This window comes from Penicillium samsonianum (assembly GCF_028829775.1).
Source record: "Penicillium samsonianum strain IBT 33392 chromosome Unknown utg000003l_segment0_segment0, whole genome shotgun sequence".
Lineage (NCBI taxonomy): Eukaryota > Fungi > Ascomycota > Eurotiomycetes > Eurotiales > Aspergillaceae > Penicillium > Penicillium samsonianum.
Genome location: NW_026643261.1, coordinates 3,465,695 through 3,482,022, shown reverse-complemented (window position 1 = coordinate 3,482,022; position 16,328 = coordinate 3,465,695). Strand labels below are relative to the sequence as shown.

The 16,328-nt window shown below is 48.5% G+C and overlaps 8 protein-coding genes across 8 annotated transcripts; 3 read left to right on the top strand and 5 right to left on the bottom strand.

The window, feature by feature from the left end:
• Window positions 1–616: 616 nt before the first annotated feature.
• On the bottom strand, window positions 617–2,361 carry N7471_004923 (bZIP transcription factor). The gene is made up of 4 exons (XM_057277642.1): window positions 2,098–2,361; window positions 1,781–1,997; window positions 1,233–1,718; window positions 617–1,177 (listed from the first exon to the last, which is right to left on the bottom strand). Exons 1-4 carry the CDS (start codon window positions 2,266–2,268, stop codon window positions 900–902), a joined length of 1,152 nt encoding a protein of 383 aa, XP_057137252.1. The 5' UTR covers window positions 2,269–2,361; the 3' UTR covers window positions 617–899.
• A 1,412-nt stretch (window positions 2,362–3,773) lies between these two features.
• pex19 (putative peroxisomal membrane protein receptor Pex19) lies at window positions 3,774–5,119 on the top strand (the record flags this gene model as incomplete). Its single annotated transcript, XM_057277641.1, has 3 exons — window positions 3,774–3,972; window positions 4,066–4,940; window positions 5,009–5,119. The coding sequence occupies 3 exons, from the start codon at window positions 3,774–3,776 to the stop codon at window positions 5,117–5,119; spliced, it is 1,185 nt and encodes a 394-aa protein (XP_057137251.1).
• A 258-nt stretch (window positions 5,120–5,377) lies between these two features.
• N7471_004921 (uncharacterized protein) lies at window positions 5,378–6,283 on the bottom strand (the record flags this gene model as incomplete). The annotated part of the gene is made up of 2 exons (XM_057277640.1): window positions 5,378–5,598; window positions 5,671–6,283. 2 exons carry the CDS (start codon window positions 6,281–6,283, stop codon window positions 5,378–5,380), a joined length of 834 nt encoding a protein of 277 aa, XP_057137250.1.
• A 411-nt stretch (window positions 6,284–6,694) lies between these two features.
• On the bottom strand, window positions 6,695–7,726 carry N7471_004920 (uncharacterized protein; the record flags this gene model as incomplete). Its single annotated transcript, XM_057277639.1, has 2 exons — window positions 6,695–6,943; window positions 7,001–7,726. 2 exons carry the CDS (start codon window positions 7,724–7,726, stop codon window positions 6,695–6,697), a joined length of 975 nt encoding a protein of 324 aa, XP_057137249.1.
• Window positions 7,727–9,199: 1,473 nt separating this feature from the next.
• Window positions 9,200–10,237, top strand: N7471_004919 (uncharacterized protein; the record flags this gene model as incomplete). Its single annotated transcript, XM_057277638.1, has 2 exons — window positions 9,200–9,366; window positions 9,439–10,237. 2 exons carry the CDS (start codon window positions 9,200–9,202, stop codon window positions 10,235–10,237), a joined length of 966 nt encoding a protein of 321 aa, XP_057137248.1.
• A 1,093-nt stretch (window positions 10,238–11,330) lies between these two features.
• midA (putative cell wall protein) lies at window positions 11,331–12,131 on the bottom strand (the record flags this gene model as incomplete). Its single annotated transcript, XM_057277637.1, has 1 exon — window positions 11,331–12,131. One exon carries the CDS (start codon window positions 12,129–12,131, stop codon window positions 11,331–11,333), a length of 801 nt encoding a protein of 266 aa, XP_057137247.1.
• Window positions 12,132–14,333: 2,202 nt separating this feature from the next.
• N7471_004917 (uncharacterized protein) lies at window positions 14,334–14,950 on the top strand (the record flags this gene model as incomplete). Its single annotated transcript, XM_057277636.1, has 2 exons — window positions 14,334–14,452; window positions 14,518–14,950. The coding sequence occupies 2 exons, from the start codon at window positions 14,334–14,336 to the stop codon at window positions 14,948–14,950; spliced, it is 552 nt and encodes a 183-aa protein (XP_057137246.1).
• Window positions 14,951–15,777: 827 nt separating this feature from the next.
• N7471_004916 (uncharacterized protein) lies at window positions 15,778–16,196 on the bottom strand (the record flags this gene model as incomplete). The annotated part of the gene is made up of 4 exons (XM_057277635.1): window positions 15,778–15,860; window positions 15,915–16,029; window positions 16,092–16,109; window positions 16,164–16,196. 4 exons carry the CDS (start codon window positions 16,194–16,196, stop codon window positions 15,778–15,780), a joined length of 249 nt encoding a protein of 82 aa, XP_057137245.1.
• Between the last annotated feature and the right edge of the window lie 132 nt (window positions 16,197–16,328).

Sequence of the window (16,328 nt, the reverse complement as noted above, 5' to 3'; positions counted from 1 at the left end):
AAAATCACCCAAGTGCGATGAGATCCAGCCCCATTGCCAGAAATGCGTGCAGGACAGCGCTACCTACAGTTATACCCAAGGTCAAGAACTACAAATAGTATTGGGAACCTCAGGCAAAACAAGGGATCACATAATCTTCAACGCAAAATCGATATAGAAGGCTATTTCACCACCTCGACTAGTCAAGGCCGTAGCTCCTTCCATCTCGATCTAGAAAGGTTTCAAACCTGGAAACTACATAACTATGTACTAACCAGTACATCCACAACCACCATCATCGTAGCATCAACGGAAGCATCAAGCGCACAAGAATCATGGTCTCTCATATGCAATAGCGAATACGGCACTACTAATCCTAATCCTAATCTTAATCCGAATCTCGATCTACAATATATCGATTTCTCAAACGGCAAAAATCAATCTGGAACACAACCAATTCCCTCCGCCCAGATAATATCTTCCACGTCCTGGCAGATGAGTATAGAACCTTCACTACGCCGCGGGTGTATAATGTGGAGATGGCGGGTGAGTTTAGAGTGCTAGTGTGGTTTGTTATGTAGAGATTGGTGTGGGCTAGGGAATATGAGTAAATGAATATAGTATCATTGATTCTAGGGTGGAATTGCGGGTTTAGTAGATGGAAGATATGCAAATGCAGGTTAACTTGCTAATGGCCGTGATGAGAAGATTCGATTCATATACAAAATGTGATATAATATACCTCTGAAGAAAACCAGAAGAGAACATTGGTATCAAAACCCTCGCAACGCCGGGGAATGCTCATATCAAACTTTTAGGAAGAGATGATCATTTGCCACATAAGATGGACAGATATATGAATATAAAACAAGAGAATAAGAAAAAGAAAAGAGGCAATAGACAAATTTTTAGAAAGCCGTTCATTGCCTCGAGTTGTTGTGGTCATAGTTGAACGGTGTGGGGAAGTGCATGCTAGCGCTTAACCCGAACGGATCTGTGTCCAGCATCGGCTCGTACTGGCCGAGCAGCTGGTTTGCATTGCCGAAATCGCTGGGCGTGCCCTCGCCTGGCGGTTGGCTGAAACCGGACATGTTGTGGGAGCCCGAGGTAACGGACTGCGGGGTGAATCCAGGGACATATGATGTTGAGCCGTCGTGGTCGTCGTCGACCATATCGGCCTGGGCATCGTACTCTTGTTCTGCTTGAGAGGTCAGCTGGGGAAGTACTAAATAAAGAGTTAAAGACAAGCTTACCGAGTTGATCGTAGTGTTTCTGGAATGGAGAGGGATAGTAAGCAGCCGCTGCGACCCGCGCACCGCGAGGACCCATAGCTCCCGCACCACGGGACTGGGGTTTCGAGTCTGACGGTTCGGTGTGCGGCATGCTGATTGCCGGTGGCGAAGTCTGACTGAAAGTCCGGGGTTGGGGAAGGAGCTGGGGCCGTCCGCCCTCGACAGGTGACATGGCGCCTTGGAAGCCGAAGCCGGGGGACTTGACGTGCGAGGGCGATGAAACGTGGGAGATCGGGGTTGCTTGGAACTGCGGCGACGGGATCCCGTATGCGCCTTCCCGCTGCGACATGCCGAACGTCTCGGGCTTCGAGGCGATGCCTGCGGGGTGTCGCTGGTTCGGGCGGGCCCCTGCCGCACCGGGCGCTGCCTTTGGGGGCATAGGGTTTGCCTTGGGAGGAGCGCCCGGCGCCCCTGTTTTCAAGCGTAGTTCAGCCTGTACATCGATGCCTATAGGTGGGGGGTTGGAGGTTAGTTGAGGTTTGGACCAAAGGTTCGGGTAGGGACCGTACCTTTTTCGAGGAGGATCCGCTCCAGCAGGGAGTTCTTATACCGCAGCATCAGACATTCATCGGCGGCGCTGCGATGGCTCTGCTGCAAACTCTGCAGAGATTCCTCATTGCGCTTGATGGTGGTCTCTAGCTGACGGATATATTCCGTCCTGCGTTCTCGGAAGGCCGCCTGGGCCTGCCTGTTGCGCTGCTTTCGCTCTTCCGAGGTGGCATAGATCTGAACCAGTTAGTATACAATGCAACCTTGGAAAGATAACGATATAGGGCAGTGACACAGGGGAATGCGGGGCCCCAGATTTGAGAAAGATGTTACGTACAGGTTTCCTGCCTCCCTTCCTCTTTTGAGTCTGCCCGGGATCCTGGGTTAAGGGTTCGGCTTCTGGATCTGGCGTTGACACGGTCGAACTGATGGAGCCATCAGGACCAGGTTCATGTTTAGGCACGATTGAGTCCATGACCATATCACTATGGTCAACCATCGAGACCATTATATAATCTAATTCAAGCCTGTAGGCGGCCCTCCGCACACGGAACAGACACAGCCAGTTTTCCCCGCGTTGCCGGACCTGCTGGCCGGCAAAAAAGAGAGAAAAAAAAAAGAAAAAAGGAAAAAAGGATAAAAAGGATAAAAGGAGAAAGACACACACGCGCGGCTAAGTTGGAAGGGACGTGCGAGATAGAGGGAGTTCAAGTTGTGACATAAAGAAAACTGAATTATGAGAAAGAAAGAGTCAGAGGAATTGAGATAAAAGAGAAAAAAAAATATCCTGTGTAAAGCAATTGACTAAAAAAAAAAAAAAAAGTCTGTCCGGTCAGGAGGGGCTTCTCTCGCGTACCTGCCCAGGTTGAACTCTTTGACTTTTCTTTTTCTTTTCTTTTTTTTCTTTTTCTAACTTCTTTTGGTTGAAAATAATATCTTTTCTTGGGTTACCACGTTTACGGAGAGTTGAATGGCCTTATCCTTTTCCAGATTTTGACCCACAAAGGTCTTGTGGGGATTTCTGCCTTCCATGTAATTACATTATAGTACAACATATGTAACCTTGTAATGTTCAGAAACTCGACACCTGCAACTTTCAAGGTAACTTGCAACCTGCAGCCAAACTGCAAACTGCATGCAAGCTGAAAAGTTGTCCGCGGAGAACCCTGAACGTGGACGTCATGCGCAAAGCCGTATAGCCGATACCGGAACACATAACAGATCATCCCATTTTCGATCATATTGCCCTACATGTATTGACCATTATGGCGCCCTCCACCCTATCCAGATGCCACATGACCTGATGGCCCTGACCCATTGGGGCACCCGGAAGCGAATCACGCGCCACTCTCTCGACTCGGTTCCCCTCGGAGATCCAATGAGGGATCGTCATAGGACACCCCTTCCCCGGTCTTGAAAGGAATGCATCGCGGATTGTTCTCGCATGGAACGGCCTGGTTGAGATTATGCGGGGGGAGGGGAGGTATGTGCCAAGGATCCGATTATCACTGCAATCTGGTCTGGACTTATGATTTCATGGGTGTTGGAGGATGTGCGGAGAAGGTTGTTTACCGGTGTGCGATTTAGTGCTAGATCTTAGATTATATATGCTTGCACTTGCCGGATCTCATCATGCCATGATGGTACTTTGTACCTGGACAGGGTATGTTGTACATCAGTCAACTCGATCTCGATCAAAGACCGTGCCCTTGGCGAATTGTATACAACATGGAATGTTGACTTTTATTTTGGATATAAATCGATATCTTCATTTCTATTCCTTATAAATCATGTCGAATACAATATCATTCTAGCACATACTAGTTATAGTCCCTACACCTAGTACCTAGGCAAAATGTGAACCCTCGGCGATCGGCATTTCCCCCGCCAAACACCCGTCACATGTCAACCTCATCTCCAGACTTTCTTTTTACCTCCAAAAAAATTAAGCTTCACTCCGACCGGCCCGTATTTTCAATTGAGAATCAGACTTGCTTATTCTTCTTGCGCAATATGGCTACCCCCTTGCCTACCGAGGACCGCCCCGAAGAGGCTCCCACCGTGACCGTAACCACACAAGAATCTCAGCCCGCGCCAAACAATGCCGCACCGGCACCAGAACCAGAGCCAGAACCAGCACCAGCACAAGCACAATCGCAGAAAGTAGCCGCAAATGACGACGATGAAGACTCAGACTTCGATGAGCTAGATGGTAACACATACCCGCCTCTTTTCCTTACCCCCTCCCCCTCCCTCTCACACCCCTCCACGCCGAATGATTCACAAACACTCACAACACCTACAGACGTCCTCGACGACTTCAACAAACCCAAACCCGCCCCTCCCGCAAACCCACCCGCACCCTCCGCCACCAACCCCGAACCCTCAACAGGAGTCGCACCCCCAGACTTCGACGAAGATGCCTTCCTCAAGCAACTCGAGCAAGACATGGCGAACATGATGGGACCAGGCGGGGACGCCGGAAGCAGCTCAGACCCCAACTTCCAAGCAACGGTCGACCAAGGCGCCGACGTATTCGCAAAACAGCTCGAAGAGAGCGGGATCCCGCCAGGCGATTTCCTCAAACAGCTCCTCGCCGATGTGATGGCCGAGGAGGGCGGTTCCGGAGCCGGAGCTTCAGCAGAGAATCTCGCAGCAGCCGCGGCCGCGGCTGGTATTTCTGCTCCTAGTACTCAGGGCTCCTCTAGTACGCCCGCTACAAGTGCAGGCGCAGGTGCAGGCGCAGAGCAGCCCGCTGACTCGTTCAACGATGCCATCAAGCGCACAATGGGCCGCATGAAAGAAAGCGGTGATAAAGCTACCGCGGCGGTAAGTAATGAAGACGATATCTCAGAGGATATGCTGGCGCAGTTGCTTAAGGCTGTTGAGGCGGGAGCATCGGGTGCTGGTGAAGACGGGGATCTGTCGAAGATGTTCATGGGCATGATGGAGCAGCTGTCTAACAAGGAGATGCTGTATGAGCCGATGAAGGAGTTGGATGTCAAGTTCGGGCCGTGGATTGAGAAGAATAAGGACGGTGGAAAGGTTTCGGCTGAGGATATGGAGCGGTTTGAGACGCAGGCGCGGATTGTTAAGCAGATTGTGGGGAAGTTCGAGGAGAAGGGTTTCTCGGATGATGATCCCAAGTGTCGAGAGTATGTGTGGGAGAGGATGCAGGAGGTGAGTTGTTACTTCTACATTTGGATCGAGAGATCTTGTTTCGAGTTGTTTACTGACTATTTTTCCAGATGCAAGCGGCTGGAAGCCCGCCTGAGGAACTCGTTTCGAATCCCCTCATGGAGGACCTGGGAGGTGCGGCGGCTGCAGCTGGCGGAGTGCCTGATTGCCCGCAGCAGTGATATAATCTTGAAAATGTATGATTGAAGCTTGAAAGGAAGATATCGCCTTGATGCCCGAGGCTTGCTTGTTTCCCTTGTCACTCATACATCGTCCGTTTCTGCATTGTACATATGCGCAACCCACGTCGATATACCCTTATTTACTTTATGTATATACCCGGATTCCCATCTCGCCCAACCCAAATGGAAACAAAAACGCCACCCAATGCAATGCCTCGCAAAAGAAAATCAACACTCAACCCCGTAGCCCTAGCCCGCTCACGACATATCCATATCCTGAGACTGCGACTGAGACTGATTCCCCCGAGGCTCTGACAATCCCATAAAGATGTCATCATACTCATCATCACTAAACAGAACACCGGGTCCATTAGACCGTAAATCCCCAACCCTCCCAGGAAGCCCACTCTGCGTCTCCCTAAGAGCCATCTCCATAGCCTCTTCTTGAGATATAAACTCATCAAGCGCATCGGCATCATCTACCAAAACCCCAAAGTCAGCAAATCCCCTTCGCACAGTCCACGTCCATCCAGTCTTTCAATCAAACATACCAGGAAGCATATCATCTTCATCCACCTCCCCCTCAAAACCCCCAACAACCCCCTCCCCATCCCGTGCCATACTCTCCTCCCATCGTCTCCGATCAGCTAGATGCTCCATACGCATCATTTGCTCACCACGCGCCTCAAAGCGTCCATCGTCACGCTCATTACGCACGCGATTCATAAACATCTTGCGCGTTTTCGAGCGCGCTAGACCCGCCGCGCCCTGGAGCGGATTCGCGATCGTGGATGCGTAGCGCGCTTCGTACTTTGGTTTTGCGCGGGTGGGCGAGGCGGGCGAGGCGGGTGTTTGAGTGTGCACGAGGAATGGGTTTGATGAGGTAGGTGTTGTTGAAGCGGAAGCGGACGCGTGGAAATGCATTGGGATGGGGGAATGGTGGCTCTGAGTGTGTCGGGCGATTGGCTCGGTTTGAATGTTGAAGGTTGGTGGGGGTTTGCTGAATGGATTTGGTGCTGTGCTTTGCGACGCGGTTTCATTGCTACGCGTCGGGGACATGGTCCATATAGGTAGAGGGGTTTTGTGTTCGCTGAGAGGGGAGGGGCGGGTTGGGGTGTAGAGGGTTTGGCGGAAGGGGGTTTGTGGGGATTGTGTTGCGAACATTGTGAAGGTGTAGAGGGTGGATGGTTATGGAGTTGGTGATGGAGTTGGGTCTGGCGTATCCGTGGTTCGGATGCGGAAGTCGGTTGCGTCAGTTGGCTTGTTGGCCTCCGGGGGTTTGACTTTGGTGTTTAACTTGGTGATTTCTCCAGGGCTATTATGTATGTAGGTATATTGTATTGATTGAGAGTGAATAAGGTAAGTGATTTACTCCGTAGAGGTCTGATGGAGAGATAAAGTCCCTGTTGAGACAGTCGCGCTAATTTAGCGCGTTCTACCCCCTTACATTGTAAGTGGTATGGAGTATATCGAGATTTTATTTAAATACTAATATTCTGACAATGATCCAATTAGTAACACCACTTAATACTCTTTCCAATTTGCCTATTTCAAATAGTCCATCCAATATAATATCTACAGCAATGCAAAGATTCCAGCTAGTACCGCAATGCCAGCAGCAAACCCGCTTGCCTTGACGGCCACCGCAATATTCTCACTACCATCCTTGTCACTACTAGGATCCTCTTCAGTGACGACTTTCAAACATGTCAGCTGAGAAGAGGTTTTGTAGACGAGACTGCTGTTGCCCTTCCCAGTGAAGACGGTGAGGACCGGTGTAATCTTATAGGCCTCGTCAAGAAGGGCCTGTGCTGAGTAGTTTTTCTACAGAGTATGCATTAACATCTGCGTATGTTAGGCGTGAATATAAACCCCACTTACCAGAGCAGTGACACTCGCAATCTCCATCAGCTGATCAGACTTGGGCTGAATAGGCCAGCAGCCCGAGGAATTCTTAACCGCATCGAGATCACCGAGCGACTTGACAGTGAAATTCCCAAGCTTGCCACCTGTACCTGCGAATCCATCGCACTCATCGAGAGAAGTCTTTTTCAATTCTTGCTCAAGCGTCGTGCAGACATTTCCATCAGCCTCTTCGGCTAATTTCGTTGCCTTCTCTGTGAGTTTTTCGATGCATGACTTGTCAATGACATCGGAACAGGTACCGCTCGCAGCGCGGACATCAGTTCCATTGTGATTGCCTTCCAGTTCTGGCCCGTCGAATTTCTTGGACGGGGCATCCTGGAAAACGACAACACAGCCGGAAAAGTCCTTGGTTTCTACGCCCGAGGGTGTGCCGAGGTAATAAAACGACTTGAAAGGGCGTGTGGCCTTGTCGTTGTCCTTGCCGGCCATCGCAGCAGACACATTTACACCTTTCACGAGGGAGAAACCCTCAAGAGACGAGGGAACATCGGGGATGCGGGATAGTCCGATGCCAAGGAAGGTATTGTCTCCCACTGTGCAGCGGTCATCAGGACCTTTCTTGGGACATGAGACCTCGTTGCAGCCTACAAGGCTGGAGGAGAGCTCGCCATCCTTTGCAAGGGTGGAAGAAACGAATAGAGAGAGGGCAAGGGTGAGCGTGGATGGTTTGAGCTGGATCATTGTTTTTGATGCTGTGTAAAAGTGGCCTGGATATGATTTTGCGACGTGGGGGGAACCAGTCTGATATTAGAGAAACTTCTGTATCCCACACGAGTTAGGGGCCTTCAGTATACGCTTTCTATGTGTCAACCTATGCCCTTGCAGGTGAGCATAAGTCCACAGTTGGGTACCTCGATGACATCATTTGTGATGGTTTGCATGCTTGGCTGATTGGGGCCGTCGTACCCGTCGTTTAGAGGCGGCTTCAAAGGATAGTTCGCTTTGGCTGATTGGGGGCATTGCGGAGTACTTGTTAATGGCTTGCTTGTCTGATTGGGGGCGTTCCTTGTTGGAGTCTCCAATCTATAATCCATGTGCTTAGCTGACTGGGGGCGTTTCTTCTTAGAGGCTCCAACTTATAGGTTTGCTGGCTTGGCTGGTTGGGGGCGATGATTTTAAGAGGCCATCTCATATTGCGGTTGCAGCGGATTTCTTGGCAGCGGGTGCCGATATCTTGGCGGTTGCTCTTCAGGCTCTCAACAACCTTCCAAGATTAGAAACCTTTGAAACGCCCCATGACAGGGATGCGGGGGAGAGAAAGTACGATGCACTCCCTTCATAGATTCATGCTATATACAGAGTGTATTTGGCTGACCCAGGTATGCCTTCAAATTACGTACCTGTACATAGCCGACTCTCACACTAAATGGGAAGTTCCCACTGGTTTTGCTTCATGGCGGAAGCCCTTCTTTAGTCGATAGGGCCAGTGAACTAAATGTCCATTGCCTATAGTTGGTAATGATCTTCATGCAACTGTTGTATTCGCCTTGTAGGGTGTTGGGATCGGCCAAATTCTGCTCCAACAATCTAACCTTGTTCGTTGACCTTGATATTTCTTACTACCTTGTTGATTAGACCAAATTGTACCATCAACAAGTACATAAATTCCCCTGTAGTTCTGTTTTAGAGAAGCTCCATGTTTACAAAACAAACAAAGCCAGCATTATTGGGATGTATGGAAGGGGATTCTCACCGTCAAAGCTTGCCCTCGCGTGGAAGATGATGCCGTGAGCATCTTGCATCCCGGAACAAAGCCGATATTTGGATCCGCGGTGGGGGCTGTAGTATCACTGCCATGTGCATTGACTGCAAAAGTTCAAAATGTTACATCGCCTAGAACCCCGAAGGATCTGGGGCTATCAAATTGTTGGTGATAGAAAGCACAATGCTGCATTAGCCCAGGGGTTGAAGTGCCAAATGGGGCCAAACAAGACTATTTTAGATGAAGTCATGTCGATCGGCAATTGAATAGATGAAGATAGCCTTGTAGTGCTTACGGCTAAGTATAGTGAGCCTCTGACAAAGAGGAAAGAGCAAAAGCCTGATCATTACTATGTAGCTGTCTATATAAAGCCAGTCAATCTCACAAGATATGACTCGGTTTCATCTCCAGACCAGCCCTTGAACGCAAACTGGCTGCTTCAATCCGCAAAGATGTCTGTCGTCGATGCCATTGGCGTCATCTCTGGTATCCTGACCATTGTCTCATTTGGAATGGATAATTTCGGCGAGGGTGAGACCTCTGGTTCGACCATCAAGGTTGCCGTTGCTCTTGATGGCCCGAACGGGCCAACAAATGCTGGTGGTGACCTCCCCGATGTGTAAGTCAAGCAATAATACCGACTCCTGAAGCATCGGTGACAGAAGAGCGCAAGGCTAACAAACAGAATCAGACGAGTGTGGAATGAGGTCGGCGGCTTTGTTGGTATGAAAGCCGACCCCGGTTCCGTGGATAACGGAAACCTGGGCGAAGTCAAAATCAACCACGAGAACCAGGGTGTATACTCCTTGTTCTCAGCCAATGACGATGCCATCTGTGTGGCTTGGGTGACCACCACGTGGAGCGACGACCGCGGCGGAAACAAGTATGCCGTGTCGGGCGACTACGGCGAGGCATGTGGTGGTTCGTGGTTTGAGAGTCACATGTATCCCAACAGCAACGAAGATTACCAGCCCAAGTGCTTCTGGATTGACAAAAACGGTGATCAGCCCAAGACCGGATTTCAGGTCCGCTGGCCTGCCTTCTCAAAGGACGAGCAAGACGAGCATGACACAAACCCCCAAAGAATGTGCAACGATATCAACTTTGGATTGCGCGAGGAGGATGACCCCAGTACCATCAATTACTACATAAAGAAGAAGCGCAGCAGCCCTATGCGGGCTCGTCAGGCCTCGACTCGGCCTGCATGGGCTGAATCTGAGCTGGTCATCAGTGACTCCAAGTCTCACTCAGCTAAGAGACTGTGTGAGTCCGATACATCCATGGGACCTGATTTCGCTCATACTGGAGAGGCTGCCTTCTGTGACATGGGTTCCAAGGTCCTCTACGCATTCTGCACCGAGGATGGCCAGACGGACTGCTTTGACTTTGATTCCCAAACTGTTTCCGCCAGTACAATCACACGTGATGCTACTGAGGATGTGGGTGGCTACTCAAGTGTTCGTGATTGGCGCTCGGCCAGCAAAGCATAGGCTTATGCTGTACTTGTTGTGGTGCCAATTGTGACTGCATATCTATGTGACGGGATCCGCCTCCGGTCGATAATTTGTTTCTATATATCCCATCTTCTGTCTTTCTTCACTCCTATCCACTTTTTCCATGCTGGTAACACCTGCTGGTTTTTCTCTAATTATATCTAGTCTATATAGACTGTTGGGCCTCCAAACCAGTATTATTGTATCGTGCAAGTTCTTTGTCAAACCAAAGAACCTTCATCCATCTTGAAAATCTGACTCTTGTCAAATAAGTATTAGTTTGGACAAGGATTTGATCTACTAAATCTACTCAGCCGTACAACTCTTAGTTAGAGGTGCAAGGTCGACCGCCAGGTTGATAATGCCTGCCCTTCGTTGAGGAGCAATAGTAAAGAGTGCTGGGTGAACGAGTGTTGAGGTGAAAACTGCTCACATGTGATCCATCTTTGAGGGCTGGAATACATCACGTGAATCAATCGCGTGGATACGGATCGACCTTAGATCGCATGTCGATCTTAATCTATATCGATGTACCAAAGTTTGCTAGCATATACTCTGTAGTAGTGGATGGTTTCACTGATCGGATTCATTTGCCTCGAATTACATACATACAGATCAAAACAGATCAAGATAGAAGGACCTTTGCAGCACGCGTCTATCAACACAGTGCAATCTGTGACGTCTGATGCTGCAAAAGGTAAAGAATTGAATATTGGTCAAGGCACAATGGAGTTCGTCACAGGAAAACACTAAGCGCTTAGATACGGGGAATCAAAAATAGATACCAGGCATAACAGAAAAGTACATGTAGTGCCGTATTTTGGTCAGTCGTGCAGGGATCGAGAGTCGTGATCACGAAAAAAAGGAATGTGGTGGTTGCCGGAAAAAAAACGCTCAAATGAATGCGCAGATATTCAATCTATAATGAACGGAGAGGTTGGTTGTGAAAACGCCCGAAAAGAAAAAAGCAATTTTGCAACCGAATAGAAACGCAACCGTGAACTCGCAAACCCTGTCCATAGCGCCTGAGAAAAGCATGAAGATCGTACAAGATTTACACTTCGACGTGTGTCGAGTCAACACAGTACGCTTAGAAGTTGGATGCCGCGTTGACAGGACCAGGGTTGTGATACTGGTCTAGTGTGTTCTTGAAGGGGGTGTTGCCGGCCGGGCTGGGGGCCTTCTCGCGGGGTCCGGAGCCCACAGCGGTGCCGCCCATCAGATCGTCCTCATCGCCGTATTGCTCATTGCGCTTCTTGTGAATTCTCCAGAAGACCAAGCCCAGGGCACCGATAAGGATAGCACCGCCGACACCCACCACGACACCGATGATGATCTTCTTGTCCGAAGAGGACACACCGCTAGAGCCGGAGCCCTTATCGCCGTTAAGAGAGGGGGAGCTAGCTTCGGCAACTGGGGTGGAGGTGGTGGTCATCACGTTGGCGATGGTGGATCCATCGCTGGTCGCATAGGAGGTGATGGTCTTGATGACCGGGGTCTGGGTAGTGGTGCTCTTGGACGAAGTGGTGCTATCACTATTGGCATTTGGCGTGGAGGTGGGTTCAGTGTTGGAAGTGGTTGAAGGGACGGTGGACTCCGCAGTGGAGGAGGGCTCTGCTGAGGTGGTAGGCTCGGTGGCAGAAGAAGGCGCAGTGGTGGTGGAAGAAGTCGTGGTGGTAGTAGGCTCAGCGGTAGTACTTGGTTCCGTAGAAGTCTCCTTAGAGGTTGTGGAGGTTGATGAGGTCGTCGATGTTGTTTCAGGCACTGAGGAGGAGGACGAAGTGGTCTCACTTGTGATATCTGACACGATGTTGGAGAGACCAGCACTCTGGGCTGCGACCGCAGTCAACAGCAGAGCCTGGATGAAGAACGAGAGGTTGGAGAGACGCATGGTTGGGATAACGAACGTGAGTACGGAGTACAGAGTAACGAAAGAATTTGACCCGAAGTCAAGAACTGAATAAAGAATAAGCAGGAAAGTACCCAAAGTGAAAAAGGAGTCAAAGCGAAAAGGCGAACCTTTGGGCAGAGTGTTGTTTGGTCCCGAACTTTGGACTGCGCTAGTCCTGATTGGATCACACTAGTCTCAGACTATATCCACGCGCCCAGGAATCTTCCACTATGATTGGCTGGCGGTTCAATAGAAAACACGTTAGACTGGGTCGCCTAGATGTTTTGACCGATTTTGGTTACAATTGTTTTATTTTAGAACAGGTAGAATAGAATGGTAGATGGAAAGGGATTTTTAGAAAAGAGAATTCAGCAAGTTAATGAGTAAGTTAATAACCTATACCTATATAACCCTAGTGACCAGAGAGGGAAAAAAAACTCTGAACATGTGGGCTGAACATGTGTGACGACGTACCCCCTCGCTTCCCGCTCCATATTTAGCACATCCCATGATCTGCCTCTGATCTTCCATATTATTGGCATTGGCATAAAGCCGCCGTATGACATCTTGCATACAACATAAATGCTACCCAGTTGTCACAAGTCGCCTAATGAGTGGTTGACATCTTCCTACAAAATACCTGGTCTGCAGGGATTTTCGTGCTGTGTCATGTAGCACTAATCCCTCGGGTACCTGGCCGCCCCCCTTCCGACTCTTAGTTTCATAAAAAGCCGACACAGCCGGAGTTGACCTAAAAATTGGACTCCTTTTGACCCTAGCCCAAATTGGTCCATGTGGCGTGCCGCTGACAGCCTACGTTTCGGGGTTCCCGCCTCTTCTGGAACCGTTTAGGGTCTGCTTACCTGTTGTTCAGGTCAGAGACGTCGGGAAGACCCCGGGAATGCACATTGTAGAAGGCATTCTATAACTAGTTAGTATCTCTCCTTATCAATGTACTATGTGCGATCTAGTTAGTAACATGAAACCCAGTGTACAAAATAATTTGGCCCAAGAGCAAGCGCTTTTGTGTACGAGTCCTTCAGCCGCTTCCTTGCGGAAACTCTTAGTTGATGCCTTTCTCTTTTAGTCCTGCCCTTTGCTGTTTCTTTTCCGAGAATAACATTGCACGCCTCCCGGCAAGTGTCCTAGCCAATATGAGCGGCTAGTTATGTATTGATCCCCGTTCCGATAGGCGTCAACAGACCGGTTAATCTCAACGTTTCGCATCTCCTGCGTAGATATGAGGCGAATGTACAGAGTATAGTAAAAATTAGTTCAATGGATTATTACTATTTATGACTATTCAATGAAAGCCTTGTCTACGAGATGAATCTCTCCCTTATTCCACGGGGCAATCGGAGCGTTCTGCCTCGCCTGCATGGCCAGTTTCTTTATATCCGTCGCATCCGCCCACATTTTCTCCGCATCTAGGTAGCTCTAATGTGAATAATGGAATAGAGCATTACTTTTGCTATATATTGAGTTGTCGAAATAATGGTAAAGGTATTCGGAAATGTCGAGGTTCTTCGGATATCCCCCATTACCTCTGTGAGATTAGCAAAAGCCACCACCGATTCGCTAGTCATATCTGGGACCCATCAAACATTGTTTGTGCATGCAAATCAGTTTCTTTGGTTGGCATATCGAGAGGGGGGTTGGGGTTGATGTTTGATGTTCCTATTTTGAAATATCGACAAAGGGGGAAACACAATGGAAGCGGAGCCTCTACTTATAAAATCTCTCTTGCAGCGCTGCATAAATAGAAAGTTGAGCAGAGGCCTTATATCTGGATCTTGCTTTGTCGCCAAAACAAGTGGAAGCTTTGATTCCTCGCTGAAAGCGACAAAGGGCAAATCTCCCATAATAGCCATGTATGAGATGAAAATAGTCTGACTTTATTTGTTTCAAGACTTATGATTTATTTATTCATTTTCCCAGGAATAGAGTCTATCTTCCTTTGTTCTTCCCTTTTGCTCCTCGGGGGCTCTGAATATAAATGCATTCTTCTTCTTCCTGTCTGGCATTTCATCTTGACTTCAATAGCCTTGCATACAATATTCATAATACCCAGCTCCGTTAAGCATATCTCCAGCAAATTCAGCGTTCATCATTCATTCAGACCTTTCAGTATATTCATACACGATACGAGTCCGTCCCCTTTGACAAATATATTCCAGCACCTCAAGCCTTACAAAAGAAAACATGGCCGAGACACGCTCTTCTCCGGAAGTCATCACAGCCTCGCTTCCCGCCCTTGACGTCCGATGCGAAAGCAAATTTAAGGATTACGATTACTCGGATATTACACATGTTGTCGTCCAGTGAGTACCATTCCAAATGATGTAAATTTCAACCTAAGCTTGCAACGAGTACTAACATGAACTAGTCTATCCGATATAAAAATCAGGAACATTATTAAGTCTAACGCTAATACCTTCTATCAACACGACAACGAAGATTACTTGGAGATTATTGGAAAGATGCTCTCCGTAACGTTCTTCGGCAACGAAAACCAGCTGGAATGGCTAGACACCGAGCACATTGGTAGACGCAAGTTCGTTGCATTCAGCAACATCGAAAAGAAAGAGAAGCGGGTTCAGAGTCAGAGCCTGAGTCACGGAAAGCTGCGGGTGGTTGAGGTCATGTTCATACGAACCAACCCTCGAGAGATACAGAAGATCTTTTGGAGGCCCGCCAGAACAACTATCCTTCTACATGTTCTGGCTAGAGTGAATAATTCGGTTGATATGGTCCGGGTTCGAGTTATGAGAACACGATCGGGTATGATTCCTCGGAAAATGTTCCCAAAACTGAGGTAGGGCTCGGCTTCAGCATGATCGGCTTGCTTTGGTGTTCGGGGGTCAGGTTAGACTAGTAAAAATAGTTCGAAGTTATAGAATTCATCGCGAATGTACTCTTTCTGTTCGTATAATCTGAATTGAGCTAATAATCTGCATAGTGGTTTTCCTGTAGACCGGCCACAACGATTCAGAGGAAGTTGAGCATCGAATCTGAAATGATAGATCAATATTTGTAACAACTGCAGTATCTGTCCGCGTGCTATCTTATAGCACAAAATATCTCTAACTGCTGAGTATTGATCATTGCAAAAATTGTGCTAGATACTTTCAAGTGCTTGGAGATGTTTTGGAGGCATCGCGTTAGACTGCGCAGGTGGGCCACTTGGAATATTACCTGTGGACATTACCTATCTGGGAGGTATCTGTCTACCCCAACAGTAGAATTAGCAACAATAGATACATGTAAATATGGCAATTCGACGGGTCTTGATTGTGTCTGCAGCCAGGGTGAGTCCAACGTAACAATCCTGCGGCGCACCCATCCCAAAACTCGATGTATATATGCTCCAGTTATTGGATCCCAGCCTGACTGCATATATAAACAGCTGGGAATAGTAGAAGGGGCAAGTCAATGATTCAAATCAAGTTCATTCTCCGGATGAAACAAGGGATGCATCCCAGGGAGTGCGAAAGTGTATCCCAATGTATACCCGGTGTCGACGCAAGTGCCAAGATGATGGGAAGCAAAAGTGTAGATTCGCGGAAGGGAAAAAGAGCAGCATATACTGTGTATCATTCTTCAATGTGGGTATCATCAGCTTCCTTATCAAACAAGCGCCAGGGTATTAAATTTTGTTCCGCGGGTTTCCCTTCATCTGGTCCTTCAGCTCTTCCTTGAAATGGTTAAGGAATTTCTTGTACTCGAAATCTAGCCATAACAGGTCAGACACACTATTTCACCAAATTTTGGTACCAAGCATACCTTGTCCCTCGAGTTTGGTGCCTCCCTGTTCTTCCGGAGGCACCCCGTGCCTGATGTGTTGAACCTTCTGGTGAACTCGGCCCACCATACGATGGAAGATCGGACTTCGAAGGAGCTGTGTATATGAGATTAAAATGCAAACTCAAGCGCAAACATTTCAATGTTGGAGCAACGTACTCGAACGGTGAGCCAGATCTGAGGTATAACAATGTCAGTGAGGATCGGAGTGGCGAAAGCAAAAGCACTTACCTCCATACTTCGTAGCAAGAGATTCAAAACCATCTTGCAGTTCTTTTAATATTCGACCATGGGGTTTCAAATGCAGCTGATATGGAATGAGCAAGTCGAAGGTTGAGGTGGAACAAGCCTGGACAGCTCTGGGGTCTCGATCGTCGGAAGATTTTCTTAGTCATC